At 42.0% G+C, this 15,607-nt stretch overlaps 1 protein-coding gene across 1 annotated transcript in view; it reads left to right on the forward strand.

Annotated features, from left to right (window-relative positions):
• CELSR1 (cadherin, EGF LAG seven-pass G-type receptor 1) overlaps positions 1–15,607 on the forward strand; it is a 174,455-nt gene that overhangs the window by 67,909 nt on the left and 90,939 nt on the right. The window contains 1 exon segment of the mRNA XM_009883222.1: positions 3,262–3,900. Within this exon segment, the coding sequence (XP_009881524.1) occupies positions 3,262–3,900 (639 nt within the window).

Here is a 15,607-nt window from a genome sequence, read left to right on the forward strand (position 1 = left end):
TCCAGGCTGTCAGCAGGATGCCTGTGGGTCCCATCTGCCAGCAGGGCTCATGTTTTTAGAGCTCCTTCAGGAAGACTCCTGCATCCAGCCGGTTTGCTGAAGCCAGGCAGATGATGGCTTTGAGAACGAGTGACAGCTAAGCCTTGCATATATGTTATGTATTCATCTGTGCGAAGGTCTGCTCTAAAGAGTGAAGCGTAGCCAGAGTTCCTCCTGGGTAGCATCCTTTGAAGGGTGTTTCACACCCCCTGACTGAAGCCATCTTGCATGTGCCAAAACACGATAGGGAATTTGTATAGGTGTGTCATAAGACCTTTGAAAACTCAGGTTGTTAGAGCCTTTTTAGCAGAATAACAGAGTGGTTGTGTGTGTCTATCAGATAGCTGTGTACGGTAGGCATGTCAGGCAGTGAAAGGACATAAAATATTACTGCTCCATAAAATAGTACTTCCTAATACAATTTTTCTCACAATTCTGGCAGGAAATATTTGAAACTTCCATGGGATATTTCACCTGTGAATCTCAAAACACGTATAATATCATGTATTTAGAGCTTAATTCCATTCCCAATAAAGACGAGGACAAAATTTCCACTTTGTTTATTGTGCTTGTTCCATCCCTCAAAGCGAATGTTGTTTGTTGAAAGTAGAATAGGTACTAATTTGGTCCCATAAAACCACAGATTGTTTCAACTTTCCATGAATTAGTGAATGAATGGATGCTCATATCCCGTGATGCTGCTCTCAGACTTGCTGATGATATGAAAGAGGCGCTTGTCCAGCAGGCTGTATAGCCATGCTGCTCTTTTGTTGCCTATAGTATACATGCTCAGCTCCTTTTTACTCTCTTTTTATTTTAGTGCTCCGCAAAAGGGCTGCACAAAGCCGAATTGGCTTTTAAAACACGACTTCATTTTGCAGCTATACGTCTGTGCCCAGTTTTCTTTTGTGCTGCCTGTGGAACAAGGAGGCTGTGTGGTATCTGACACCGGGCTTTTTCCAGTGATTTATTAACTGTGTCAGAATAGCTGTTGTGAATGCTGGGAAGCTCTTGCATATTGTGACAGTTGATATTGATTATGACAGTTTGTAGACTCTAGTGCGTTGTCAGACAGTGGATCGTATTTTGTGTTCTTACTATACATACCACAGGCTGTAGATCATAGTGTTTTCTTAAGAAAAGGACCCATTGTCCAGCGTTCTCGCTGGTATGATGGAACTTCTGTAACATATTGTGCAACAAATAGCAAAATAGTTCAGGCACCCTATGGGACAGTCAGGCAAATGTCAATTGCTTTAGGAAAAAAAAAGTGAATAGTTTGTTCTGCTTTTGGCCGTTCAGGGGGACGAGCAGTTCACAGAAGTGGGTAAACTAGTCTGAGGATGTCATTTTATAAAAATACGGTGCATCCGGTATTGTCTGTTGGCCACAAATCCACAGACTGTGCAGGAGGAGGAGGTTGCAATGAAGACTGGGACTACCGATCATTTTTAAAGGTTGCTTTGGGTCTTGATGGAGGCCAAAACTGCATGTTTCTGGAGTCTGAGGAAGGGGAGATAAAGTTTTCTGCAAACTTGGGAGAAAGTGACAGCCAGTGCGTGAGCTGCTGTGGGGGGCACATCAAACAGATCACCCCAATAATGACCTCTTCTGACTGTTTGGTTTTAGCTAGGCAGTAGTAAAGTAGCACACAGGAGAAAAGATTTTTCTGTTTGCCTAAAAGCTGCTTCAGTGTTGAAAAAAGTCAACAACTGAGCTTTTACAGACAACCTGATCAGGAGGAGGGAGTCAAAAACCATTTGGTTAATTTACTATATTGCTACTATATTATTGGAGGAAAAATCTTCCAACGATAGATTTATTCTTAAAACAAAATAGCATTTGAGGTGTAGCGGTGACAGTGAATAGGAAAGAAGCCAGATTGATTCAAATGCAGTTTCTCCTGCAGTTTTGTGTTGATGGGATTCAAAATCCGTTTCCGCACAGGTCACTTGTGAAACGATTATTTCTGGGATACTTTGGACCATGACTATGGCACTGTGCTGGGACCTGGGGGAACTGGATTCAGTTCTCAGTCCCCCTGGGGGCCTGATATTGGCCACTGAAAACAGTTCATCTCTCTCATGAGATGAACTCACCCCCATTTCTGGTTGTTTATTTACACTATGAGATCTTTGAGAAGGAACATTTCCTATCAGAAGCCAGTTTTGATCTCTCTTGGGATTTCTAGATGCTGCTGTAATACTAGCCATGTTTTCTGTAATGCGATCTGTAGTTTCTTAATGAGTCCTTAATGTTAGCAAGGAGACAGAATTAAACTAAGTGTTTTGGTTTCAGTGATGATGCAACTTCCCATTCCGTGCTCGCATTAAATTTGGATTAATTATAGCACTCACTGTGTGATAATTATATTTCATAATGATAGAATGCTCTAGAGTTTGTACGTTCACAGCACTACTGTAAGCCTCAGGGTGTACTGAGATTTTACAGTGGCATCTCTCAGTCCAGTGTTAGGTATTAGTGCTATATTTATATATTTACAAGTTTTATTGCAGAGCATCCACAGCAATAGCAGGAAGGCTTTAAAGGGAGGGTAAATGGAAGAGGTTTTTAAATGCCTGTGTTTTGTTACAGACATTTTATTTGAATTTTTTTTTTAATTTTCATAGAAGTATTTTGACGAAGTTAGGTGTGAGGAATGAAGAAGTTCAGGTGTTCAGATGTGAAGATTTGTTTCCTTAGGTGACTTTTATCTACAGCTCTGGTAACAATTCTCTCTCTGTGCATAGTGCTGGCTCCTTAAGTCTGAGACCATGTCGGGAGAAGGTAATTTTGCTGTTGTTCTGTGAAAATCGACAGCTTCCCAGCACCAGTTGTAGACTAGCAGTGATTTGTATGATGATCCATTCAGCTGCTGTCAGGAGAGGCCCCTTCCCCTTGGCTTCCCCTTGACTATCCCGGGGCTCTCAGCCTGTCTGTTTGCTCTTGTTAATCATTTGTCTGGGGCATTCTCCAGGTATTCTGGACTCTTTGAGATGTCCCTGGTCCTTTGTGTTGCAATCCTTAAGATACTTTGTTTTGTTTTCCTGAGTAAAGGCACTGGTAGTCACTGCAGAACACGGATACATTTCCCTCTCCCATCCCAGTGCCCCAAAACGCCTTGCAGGTCTGTTTTATTTCCAGGAGACTGCGGGAGCCTCCTTGTCCGTGTGTTGAAGCTTTCTCTCTGACATTGCTGTTATCTTTCTCTCCTCCTTTCAGATGGTGTCCACAGTGTCACGGCAGTCTGCACCCTGCGTGTCACCATCATCACGGACGACATGCTCACCAACAGTATCACGGTGCGGCTGGAGAACATGTCCCAGGAGAGGTTCCTTTCTCCCCTCCTGTCCCTGTTCGTGGAGGGGGTCGCGACAGTGCTCTCCACTGCCAAGGACGGCATCTTCGTTTTCAACATCCAAAATGACACGGACGTCAGCTCCAACATCCTGAACGTGACCTTTTCAGCTTTGCTCCCCGGTGGCATTCGAAACAAGTTCTTCCCCTCCGAGGACCTGCAGGAGCAGATCTACCTCAATAGGACCCTGCTGACCATGATTTCCACACAGAGGGTGCTGCCCTTCGATGACAACATCTGTTTGCGCGAGCCCTGTGAGAACTACATGAAGTGTGTCTCCGTCCTGAAGTTCGACAGCTCAGCGCCATTCATCAGCTCCAACACTGTCCTGTTCCGCCCCATCCACCCCATCAATGGGCTGCGGTGCCGATGTCCCCCAGGCTTCACGGGTGACTACTGCGAGACAGAGATTGACCTCTGCTATTCCAACCCCTGTGGGAGCAACGGACTGTGCCGGAGCCGAGAAGGGGGCTACACTTGTGAATGCTACGAGGACTACACTGGTATGTGTTTATCTTATCTTTGACCCATGATTTATATGTTAGACTGTCAACCAAGCCAGCTCTGTGTCAAGCTGGAATTGCTGACATTCTTAGTCAAAGGGAGAAAAACTGGCGCTGCCTTCTGGTCGGGAGAAGGCTTGTGAGCGTCACCCATCACTTAGGGTAAGTCCCGTATCTCTGTGCATGCACGGTGGTAGGAACTGTGACTTGGTCCAGGTCATGCAGGGGGCCCAAAAGCTACTGAAGTGATTTGCATTGTGTGGATTTCTGCTCAAAAGGCTTTATGCGAACATATTTCTTCTGTCTGGAGGGAAAAAGGTGGGACACGTCCCCTGGTTCATGGTCTTGCGTGTTAACACCTTCCTGGCTCCGTAGTAGTCCCCTCTTGCCAGGGTATACTGGGGGTGTGCAGCCTTGGTAGGAGGTCATCAACCCTTGGTTGTCCACAAGCACAGAGCATGAGGATGGTTCATGGTCCCAATAAACTGCAGTAGCACACATTTATGGGAGGTACTGCAAGCAAACTCCAGTTTGTAAATGTCCAGATAAACTCCAGAAGGACATAGCTGCTTCCAGGCCTGTCTCCAGCAGCCTGCTGAGGAGCGTACTTTGCCTCATCATGGACTTGACAGCTAATAAAGATCAAAGTGCTGCTTCTCAAATACTCCTGAGAAGTTATGAAAGAATATTAGCTGAATGTTTTCTGGTGCTTTGGTAAAGTCAGTGGAATTATTTATGTATTTGAAATTGCACACGCATTTAAGTGTTCTGCACAGACGTGCTGCCGGCTGTAATTTATGCTGCCAGCTCAGCCATGTCTGCTGTGACCCCCAGAGATGAGGGGTGAAGCAGAGGGGGCTGTTTCCAATGCTGCCTCTCTCTGCTAAAGTTATAAAAAATTGAAAACATAAATTATTTAAGTCTCCATGTAAAAAAAATCTAGATTATGTGTATGCCTGCTGGGCTGGACCCAGCCCTCTAGGTAGAAGGATTTTCCTTCACTTTCTGTGGCTTTAGGCTCAGAGATGTAATTAAAAATGTGACGATGGAAGGAGCTGGGAGTCAGTGAGCGGAGACGTGGCAGCAGCCAGTGAACTGGGCTTTCCCCAGCAAGGGGGACAGGAGATGCTCCCCAAGATCAGAGTGGGGCTTAGGGCAGCAGGACCTTCCTCAGGAGATGCAGACAAATTTTTTTGCCTGACTGGTGAAGCCCTGAATAGAGCTGTGGGATGGTTGGGATATTTGGTCTTTGTTGAGGAGTGGTTTTCCTGCCAGGTTTCTCATGAATTACTTCCACAGTGAAGTACGTTATAAAGTCCATTATCCATTACATACAGCTAATGCAAAATACGTGCAGCATTGGGCATCACAAAATTGGTTTTATGACCAGTTGATTTAATTTAACCATTATATGTATCATTATACTGTAAATAGGCATGGTTAGAAATAGCAAGTTTCATTAAACAAAGATATGCATATAAATAGAGTTAATTCATCCATGGCATAGGTTTTGAAACTACGTGCATTCCTACATCACACTTTGAGGGTCTCTTGCTAGAAATCTTCAGAAAAAAAAAGGCTAAATATACTTCAAAAATGAAAGAGAATAATCTTATATCAATAATGGATGGATGTATTTAATAATTAACGCTGTAGTCAGAACAGACACAATACATATTTAGAGGAGAGGCACCGTATTATTCATACACAAAGATTTAATCTGTAACTGTATTTTCAGTGCGTAGTTGTTGAGTTAAAGATTCACTGTCCTGCTGCCAGGAAATTAAAGTGATCAGAAGTGAAAGAGTGAGCACTGCTTATAGCCTTGCCATCGTTAGGTTTCAGAATTAACTACACTTCAGTGAAACGCTTTATTCTTTGGAAGGACAGTTCAGATCATGATCGCAGTCAGGTTGGCCAGGGGAAAACACACCCAACCATGACCAAGAGGGCTCTGGAATCCCTTATTCTGTAAAATTGATACAAATATTACTGTTTTTTCTGTTTTATTGCTGAATGAATGCAGTAGAAGTTTTGTATCTACTCTGTGGTTGGTTTACATTACATTAGTGCCTTTAGGCTCCATGTTGCATGGCAATGTTTTTTTCTATCAAATCTGACATATTTACCCACATATGGTGATCATTAGTTGGTTGATTTTCATCCCTTTACAGAGTGAGGTAGAAAATGTTATCAAGTAATCTATTACCAGAAATATTTTATGAAGATGCGTTATTGAATCTTGTCCCAATCTCCTTTAAGAACTGTTATTTTACCGATGATTTTTGTCCTTTCTTTAAATACTTTCATATCCATTTGCAAGTTCAGTTTATATCTATTTATTGTAATACTGTGTTTCCTGCTTGTATATAAATACTTATTGTTTACAACGATCCAGATTTTATATCTATTTAATATTTAAACAGCATAGGTTGGTTTCAATAGCAGCAGCGTATATTGGCTCATGGAATGCAGTGATGGTAAATTGGAATGAGCAGAGAATTGCTAAGGTGAAAGTTGAGAGATTTTGGTATTACTGAAATGTTGCCATGGTATTAACTCAGTGTAGTAACATACCAGTATGAGGTACTTATGAGTCTTTGAATTAATTAGAAAAGATGAAATAGAAATGGTAATAGTCAATGAAACGCAGCCTGCTCTGGGAGCTGTCACGTTTCCAGTTCCCAATTAAGACCCTATGTAGAAAAATAATTACAAGAAAATGCTAAGATCTGTCATCTCTACAGGGAGATATGCTGCAGCTCGATGAGAAATCACTACACAATCATAACCCTGTGCTGAATCTGTCCAAATGGTCACTTGTTAAAAGTATAGCGTTTATTTCCTGTAGAAGATAATTATATTCTATCTTAATCGGATGGAATTTCCCTCCATTTTTCCACCCTGCTTTGAAGGCCTCCATTTGTTTTGATGTAATTGTTAGTCATTTATACATGATGAAAGTTTCTCTGTCTTCAGGAGTCTTCTGTTACGGGCACCAAGGTAAACTGAGCTTCTACAAGATATTTCTGAAACCTGATTACTGGCTAGTTTGGGGTAATTTGAAATTAGCTTCACTTCCTGTGATGTAAGGAGGTGAGAGAAGAAGGACATATATTTTTAACCATGTTTTTTCAGAATAGTGACCCCTTCAACCTCTTTTCTTTACATACAAATTAGTGTAGAGAAGCAAACAATGTACACACTAACAGTCATGCCGCTGATGGCAGGGAGCTATGTGCATGGCTAAAGGGTTAAAGGATGTAATTTAAGTTAAGCAAACAAATTTAATGAAGTTGAACACTGTAGAAAGCCTGTGCAATTTTTCAAGCTGTATTTCATGTACCATTGAGTGCTGCAGAAGCAGCTGAGATGAACTGTCGGTGAAGGCTTGGACAGAGGTGGAGTAGTCTGTAGTCACCGAGGGCAAAACCCTGAAGAGCAAATGCATCATCTCACCTGCACCATTTTTGGAGGCGTGGTTGCCACAGCAGTTGCTGAATGAGCTGCACTTCCAGCCCAGTCCTGGTCCCTCCTGTAGGACATACCGCTGCGGCCATGTCACCACCTGTTTGGGTGTAAATTCCCATGATTCCTGCCCTGCTGTGAGCAGGTGCCTCCTTCCATCCCTGGGTCCTCCCGCAGCTCTCAACGCAGTTCGATGCCCATGGTCCGCGGTTTAGCAGCCACGGCGACCATTCTCCTCTGCGGTTGTGCTCCCAAAAAGTAAAATGTAATTTGCACAGAACAAAAGCACTCCAAGGGGAAAAAAACTCCACCAACCCCTGAAATAAGGGAGAGATGTAATGTTCCCACAGTTCTCCTTAGCACAGGGCATTCTCTCTGCCTCCTTTGCTACCTACCCCCTAGCAAGGAGCAATTTCTAGGGAAAAAGATCGTCAGAGATTTTCCCATATCCTCTGCATCTCTCCTTGGATTTCACTTCAGAGAGGGGAGAAATCTTAAGTGGTTGTAAATCTTCTAGTAATCAAATACAGCAATTAGAGATCTTTTACCTGTTACACTTTTTCCCTCCTAATTTATTTTTGTGATACCATATTGACATGAGGAATCATGACATCTAACTTGGCTGCCATGAATTCTGACTTTGTGTCATGAGAAGGTAATTATAGCTGTTTTCGCAGCGTTGTGCCAGAAGTCCCTACTCATATTGTTTAGTAAATTCTCAGTGTTTGGCTTTTGCAAACAACATTATGGCAGTAAAAGTAAACTGCTTCTGTGTTATCTTTCCTTATATCCATTCTTCAGAGAGTAATTTTCCTGCTCTGCCTGATACCAGATTCTCATTTTTCAGGCCAGAGAGATTTATTTGCGAGAATTTCAGCTTTCAAGTAGAGAAATCTGGCGGCCAGGGTAGCCGTAATGAGCGTTTTATCTTGGGCGAGAGGGTCTGAAATTCCACTCTCAGTTACACTTCTGCAGCTCTGCTGGAGCGGTGGGATCACAGGCATGTAACAGCCAAATCCTGTACAGCAAACCTTAATTTGATTCCTTCAGGTTTCTTACTGCATCTTTAGCTCCTTGTTTATCTTACGAAAGGCCATGGTTTTGTGACGGTGAGGATGAACAAAGATTATCCTCACAGGGTCATGGGGCTTTGCCAGCACTTTCAAACAGCTATGACCAAGTTTGGCTTTTCCACAAAGCACCAAATAAGAAATTCTGTCATTCCCAAACACTCTCATAAATGTAGGGAGGTTGTCCACGGTATGGAACGACTTTGTGGGTCATCTCTCTGTGGTACCTCATTCAAATGTCAAGGCAATGCAGTGAAGGTACGAAAATGTTTTGTATCGTTGCTGCATTAACAGTGTCCCCTAGTCCAGGTCTTCAAAGTTATGCTACTGGTTTCCAGGTGCATTTATATAATAAAGAGATGGAAACAGGCAAGGTCTAATACTGTAAAAAATAGTATATTCATTTTCAGGGTTTAAATATAGTTATTAGGGTGCTGTGTGATTTGCACAATTTTCAGAATTTCAGGCTGTAGATTTTCTCATTTGCAAAAAGTCTTAACAGTTTTTTGCAAAGCTTTTCTGCTGATTTTGGATGCAGGAAAAGTTGAGGAAGAGCACTGACTATCAGCCTTTTAATAACTTTCATTGTTTCTCAGTGCCTCAGAGGAGAATACCTGGTTGCCTTTCCGTGCAGTTTCTGTATGGCAGTATCATGAGAAAGCTTAGGTAAGGTGGTTGCACCCTGGTGAAGGTCTGTGTAACGTTGGAGGTCTAGAAATCTTTCTTCTTCTTCAGCAGTGCTATCTACGACGTTGTTTTGATGTTTGTAGTGAAACTAAGTCTGCATAACTGCAACACAATTTCCCTTCATTGGTGTGGACCTGTCACTGTCTGCAACCGAGATAACTTTTTCACTCTGACGGAGAGATAAATGAAGGTATGCTTTACAAGATCCTTCCTTACGATTAGTACGCCTCAGTTTTGTTCCCTTCACAGATGTCCCAGCAGAGTCTTTTCCATCAATCTTCAACTTTCTCTGTCTCATCAGCATGACATTGTTGAGAGGAAAGCCCTCTTCTGCCTTTCCTGAATCAGCAGACGTCTCCATTGGTGCAGACGTGGCAAGCTGTGTCCCTGCAGCTGGCAGCAGTAGGTTCCAGTCGGGTACCTCTGTTTCCTCCCAGCCTGTGGCCCCCTCCAAGTCCCAGGAGCTCGCAGAGCTTGGGGAGCTGGTGAGGACCAGTAAGCAGTGCAGTGGATGGTCCAGAGACAGAGCTTAACTCCTCCAGACATTTTTCAGAGCATGACTGGTGCAAAACGTGGAAAAGCCTATCCTTTTCTCTTTTTATGGTCTTCAGCACTCAGCTATGTACTATGAGACATAACGTCTCATAAATCTTACTCTCAATGCTTTGAAGTTTCCCCATATGACAATTGCATTTACCCATGCCAAAGAGAAATGAACCCCAGATGTTGTCTCATGAGCTGACTTAATATCTAAGGATATAAGGAACCCATACAGCCTATTCTTTGCAATTAGCCATGGATAATAAGTCTTCCATTGGCTCTTAGGCAGTATATGCTGCATTAGAAAAGCACAGCAGTAAACTGTGGTATTTGCTTTCCTTTTTCTCCTTTTGGCACAATGTCCATTCTGCATCATGAATTCCTGAAAATAAGTATTAGTTTTGGATATTCGGATTAAGAGGTATCACCAGGCAGAATTGTTGCTTTTGGGTTGTCAGGGAATTATGCCTTCAGATCATTACAAGCTGTACCTGTACAAAACACTTTTCAGCTAAGGATCGCTGTGGACTCTGCAAAAGTTACTAACAGCAAAGGAAGCCTGTGAGACACCCCTTTGAGCAAGAGGGTGCTGTCCCCCTCACCAAAGGAACCAGAAGCTGTGGCACAACACCTTCATCTCTTCCAGGTCCCATAAAAGCAGTCGGTGGCAAAGTCCAGAGCAGCTGATGCAGCTCCTCTGGGCCATTCCTGGGCTGCCCATGGCTAGAAACCTGGGTGAGATCCTCATGAAAGACATGTCTTTCCTGACACAGACTCTCAGAAGCCTTTGTGCCCACTCACCTGCTGTGTTTAACTCAGAGATTTATTGTGCATGTTAAAAGAGGTCCTTGCTTGTTTTTGCAGCAAGGCTCGCTGTTAATGCGTGCAGGGATGGGGCCAGCACACCACAGCCTTATGGTTGGACTCAAGTGGTGGTGGGTTGGACCTGCAGCTGTGGCCCAGATAGCATGACTGCGTGACAGCTTGCCTCTGCAGATAACTGAAATAGTAACAGCAGAGTAAAGTTACGCTTTCATATATTACAGTCAAAAGCTGAAGTCTATTAAACTTTCAAATATTGTCATATTTCTGTTAACTATATTTCTGTCCATGTCAGTAAACCACAGGAGACAGACACTGGAAATCTGGAGTTTATATCACATTCACAGGAATTACAGAGGTCTACCACTTCTATAGGTGGATTTTTATCTGGAGGATATATCCTTCAGCAAATCTTCAACCTATGCTCACTTGTCAGGATGTGAAAAGTTTTTTCTAGTTGGATTACTGTGGTGTATTTGTTGACAGTTTAGTTCTCAAATGGTGGATATGGCCTGCAGCCTTCACATCAATCTGCTATGCCTTTTCCTAAACCAAGCAAAGAGCTTTATCGCATTACCCTCATCCTGATGTGCATAAACTAGCTACTGTTTAAAGTCTGAGAGTTTTCCCAGTCATGTACGACCCCTCCCTTGCCCCCCGCCCCGCGATGCTGCACGTGGGATGATCTTTGATTCAGCTGAACTGCTGCAAGTGCCTCTTGTGGAGTCTCGTGTCTCATCCTCCTTGCCCGTGGAAATACTTGCACTGATCAAAGTCCTTTGCTGTCATATGGAAACCTAGCTACAGACTTAATGTTGTATTTCTTCTTTTTAATCAGTTTTAGAATGGTTTGACAAGACTTTTGTTCTTGCTGGGCGCTCCCGCAGTGGAGGTGGGATGGGTGCTTTGTAAAAGCAAGCAGCAGATCACACACCAATGTAATCACTTAGCTCTGGCTTCAGAAGCTACCTTTAGTAATTCATCTGCAATATGCTTGTGAATTCAGCTCTTCCAAACAGTTCATGGTCTAGGAAATCCTCCTTACTGATTACAGCTTATCTTCTTTTGCTTCTCCTTGAGACAGCTGTGTGGCTGGCCTGTTCTCTTCATTTACCTGCTCCCCTCATTTGTCACTGGCAAAATCTATCACTGATGATTTTACACTTTCTCTGCCATTGTTGGTAATTTCAAGTAGCACATAGCTAAAAATTAGTGTCCAAAGAACCTGGGCAATAACCTGTTTGAGGATGGTTCCATGCTTACAATTATGCTTTTACACCTACTTGCTATTAATGGCATTGATGTCTGTTAGATTACGGTACAGTGTGGGGAGAAGGAGGGTTCTTAATTGCGGGCTGTATGGTATGAAGTGAAGGAGCTTGCAGACGTGAGAGGCCCGCGAGCACACGCTGCGGCGTGACGGCGGTGCCGCTGTTGAACAAGTGCTGCCCCAGCTCTTCTGCAATGCAGGTGTTTAACTGAGCCCGAATTGCTAGGTGTGATCATAGGATCATAGGATGGTTTGGGTTGGAAGGGACCTTTAGAGGTGATCTAGTCCAGCCCCCCTGCCGTCGGCTTCACTCTCCATTAAAGTGAAATCCTGTTAAGTCCCTGATGTGAAAATAACACATTTAACCCCGAAGCCGGGCCAAGCTAAGCTCGTGTTTGCTGTCAGGCGGCACGGTTTGCGTGAGCGCGGCAGACTGCTAACCCAGCGTGGGTACCTGCCCAGCTCTGGCACCTCAGCTCTCCATCCCACCTCTTAGCAAGAAAAGGTCCCATGAGCGTGACCTTGTCAGTTAATCATGTTCCATGGGAGAGAGATACCTACCGAGCACCTTGGGTTTCCCAATGGCATTCCGGTCAGTAATGGACCAGTCTAAATTTAGGATTTTCTTTGTTCTAGCATACGTGAAATCTCTCTTTTATTGTCGTTAACCTGTTGTACGTGTATTCCTTTTTGAATTATCTTGCTCCATCAATTTTCGGCATGTTTTAGGCTCTTGACTTGTACTCCTGGTTTTATACTGATGAGATTTGTGTTACCGCACTTAAATGGGAGTCACAATTCTCCCAGGCTTTCTGAAAACCTTTGTTGTAAAGAATTTGCTTATCTTATTGGTATAATTTAAAAAAAAAAAAAGTGGAAGGTGGAGCATAATTACACAAAGTGGAGCTATTTGATATTATAATTTTATAAGTACATGCAAAACACCTCCTCACTGACGTAGCTAAATTCTCACACACTATCATAATTGTGTACATATATATGCATTGCAGAACATTGATCTGAGAGAAACTGTACACGCTGATGTTTGCTTTAATTAAAATATTTTAAATATCAGTTTATTAAGCAACGGCCAACTTCTCTGTGACCATAATTTACAATTGTGTTTTTATTCATTCCGCCGAGTTGAGCCTTGTGTAACATAAGACTTGGGTTTTTTTCTCATAGATTTTTTTTTTTGGTGTGTGTCAGATAGGTTAGCTGAATAAAATTTGAAACTTCATGTAAGCCACACAAATGCATTCTAATACATCAAAACATATAGTTGCTAAGTGTCAAAATAGCCTATATATTAGACTGCCCTTTAAGTGTTTGGGTTTTTTGCCAAAGGCTAGGTGTCTTCGTTGTTTTTTCTCACTGAAAACAAATCAGATAGGGAAAAAGGAGACGAGAAAGGAGGAGAAAAAACTCAACAACTTGCCTTTAAGTTATTTGTGGGAAAGATAAAATCGTAGTGATATAGTATTTTTTCCAGTATGTTTTTGCCTCATGTTCTGGAAAGCCCCTCACCATGTTCACAGCAGATCACAGGTGAAGGCTAAAAAGAGAAATTCCAGGAAGGCTAGAATTAAATATTTTAGATCTTCCAAAACAAAAAAGAAATTTAACTTCCAAGGAACAAGGTAACAGGGCTCCTTTTCTTCTGGCTGTAAATACAAAACTGGGAAATAAAACAGGGAAGCCTCCTTACAATTTAAGACTGAATTACGGAAAACATACTGGCCTTCTGTACATATTTATAATCCCTGAGTTAGACATTTTTATTTTCATCAGTAGGTAAACAACAGGAAGGGGGCAGGAAGGATGAGGCAGGAAGGTGCAGAGATGAGGGTATCAGGAGACCCTCCTGTTAGGGAGGAAAAAAGTATAAAGTAGTTTCTTGTGTGTCTGTTCTTTGTGTTATGATGATTGAAAGTTTTGACAGTTGAGCACCAGACTGAGGCATTTGGCCTTGAACATCAAGATAATTACAGTTCTGCAATACAGTTGTGCAGAACATGGTGGGAACCACAACTTCATTGTTGTTGCAAATGCTCTTTTGTTTAGAGCATCATGGTTCAGTGCCTGCATCCCAGCCACTGCTCCTCCTGGGGCAGGTTTTGTTCTGTGACCGGCACTGTACAGCGCTCCTGCACCGCAGCTTCCCAAGCAGTCGTCAGCCTGAATTTTCAGTTTCTAAAAGTCAAGATGAAGATACTTTACTTCAGGCTGTCTCTCAAATTCTCCATAGCTAAGCATATGAGAGCTACTATACAGCATTTTCCAATATAATAATTAAAAAACACACTTTAATTAGATAGTGCCACCCAGTTTCAAGGGGTCAGCACGCTGATGTGTATATTGTAAGAAATATTATTATGGAGATGAGTGTCTTATATTAACAACTAAACAAAATCTAGATGACACAGTAAAGTATATTAACTCTAACAAGACGGTAATCATTTAAAGTGACTTTAAAATGAAAACATATTTTACAAAAAAGTTGAATTTTAATCTACTAAGCTGTTGTAACGGGGGTTAAGTACAAGTTGTGGAAGCTGCCTGGATTAATTTTTGATGAGCCTGCTTAAAATTTTTTTTAAAAGTAACTTTTTGATGTCTATCTGTTCTGTAAATTTAAAAATACATTGATTTGTGAATACATTTGTGTGTTGTGTGAGACATTACAATGGCTTTTTCAGGAGTCATTAAGTTGCTTTTTGTTTTCAGTTTATGTTTACTGACCTGTATAGGAAATATTTTTGAGACTACCAAAACATAAGATTATGGGATTATCTTTTTAACCCTAATCCTTTTAATTTAACAAGCAAAGGGTCATTTTTGATTTTTTTAAAAAATTTGCCTTCAATGTATAACAACGGAAATTTGATGAGCATCTGATTGTTTTTTCGAGTTCTATCTGCTCTGTCAATCAAAACCTTTGAACTCATACAATCCACAGTAAAGAGAGTTATACAGTACTTTTAAGTATAACTTTCTTTTAAACTAATACTTCTCATATAAAATGAAAATATAAAGCTCTGAAATCCTAGCCTCCTAAGATGTAATTATAAATGCAGTTTTACTTTAAGCATGTTTTTCAGTTGCTTTATTAATATTTTATGGCTTTTCTTCAATTATTCTCACTAATTGGCCATTATGCTTCTTTCCACCAGAGCTTCTGGGACCACCTAGGAAGTTAAGGAGCATGATTTGGTTTGAGGTCTGCATATTTCTAAATGCCATCATTTTTACCATAGCGTTAAATTATGCAGATGGTGTGAGATTTTCCTGTGAAAACTTCTAATTTTTGGAAAACACAAAATACAGGCTCTCACCAGTCTTCCTTCAGTGGAGGTGTGCAGAGTTAGCTGCTTGGACAGTTAATCCCACTGGGCTGCCGGAGACCAGGGCAGATGGTTTGTTCTGTGCTTTGTCTCTTGTTGTGAGCCAAAACATGAAGTCTGTAATAGCTATGTGGAGAAAATTAAACGGGATCTTAGTGGAATACGGGATGGACTCTTCTAAAGAAAACAGTGATGTTTGCCATTGAAAGGGAGACCCTGATCTCCCTCTTCCCATATTCCTGAGCCCTTTTCTTTCCTCTTGTCTTTCTGAGGTCAGTTATTTGCAGGTATATTCCCTTTTTCAATGGCTTTAAGATGTTAACTTGCTCAAAAATAAGTACTAGAGCTTTTCCCTTCCCTACAAATTTGGGAAGTGGGAGTTGCAGCCCTTTGGTGTCCTCCTCTGTGGAAAGCAGTTTAGGGAAATGAAGCTGAAAGTGAGTGGGATGCCTGACAGTGCCTGGAAGCACGTCTGGTTTTCCGACTCCTGGAGTTCCTGTTGATAA

This window comes from Charadrius vociferus, unplaced genomic scaffold (assembly GCF_000708025.1).
Source record: "Charadrius vociferus isolate BGI_N301 unplaced genomic scaffold, ASM70802v2 scaffold363, whole genome shotgun sequence".
NCBI classification, from domain to species: domain Eukaryota; kingdom Metazoa; phylum Chordata; class Aves; order Charadriiformes; family Charadriidae; genus Charadrius; species Charadrius vociferus.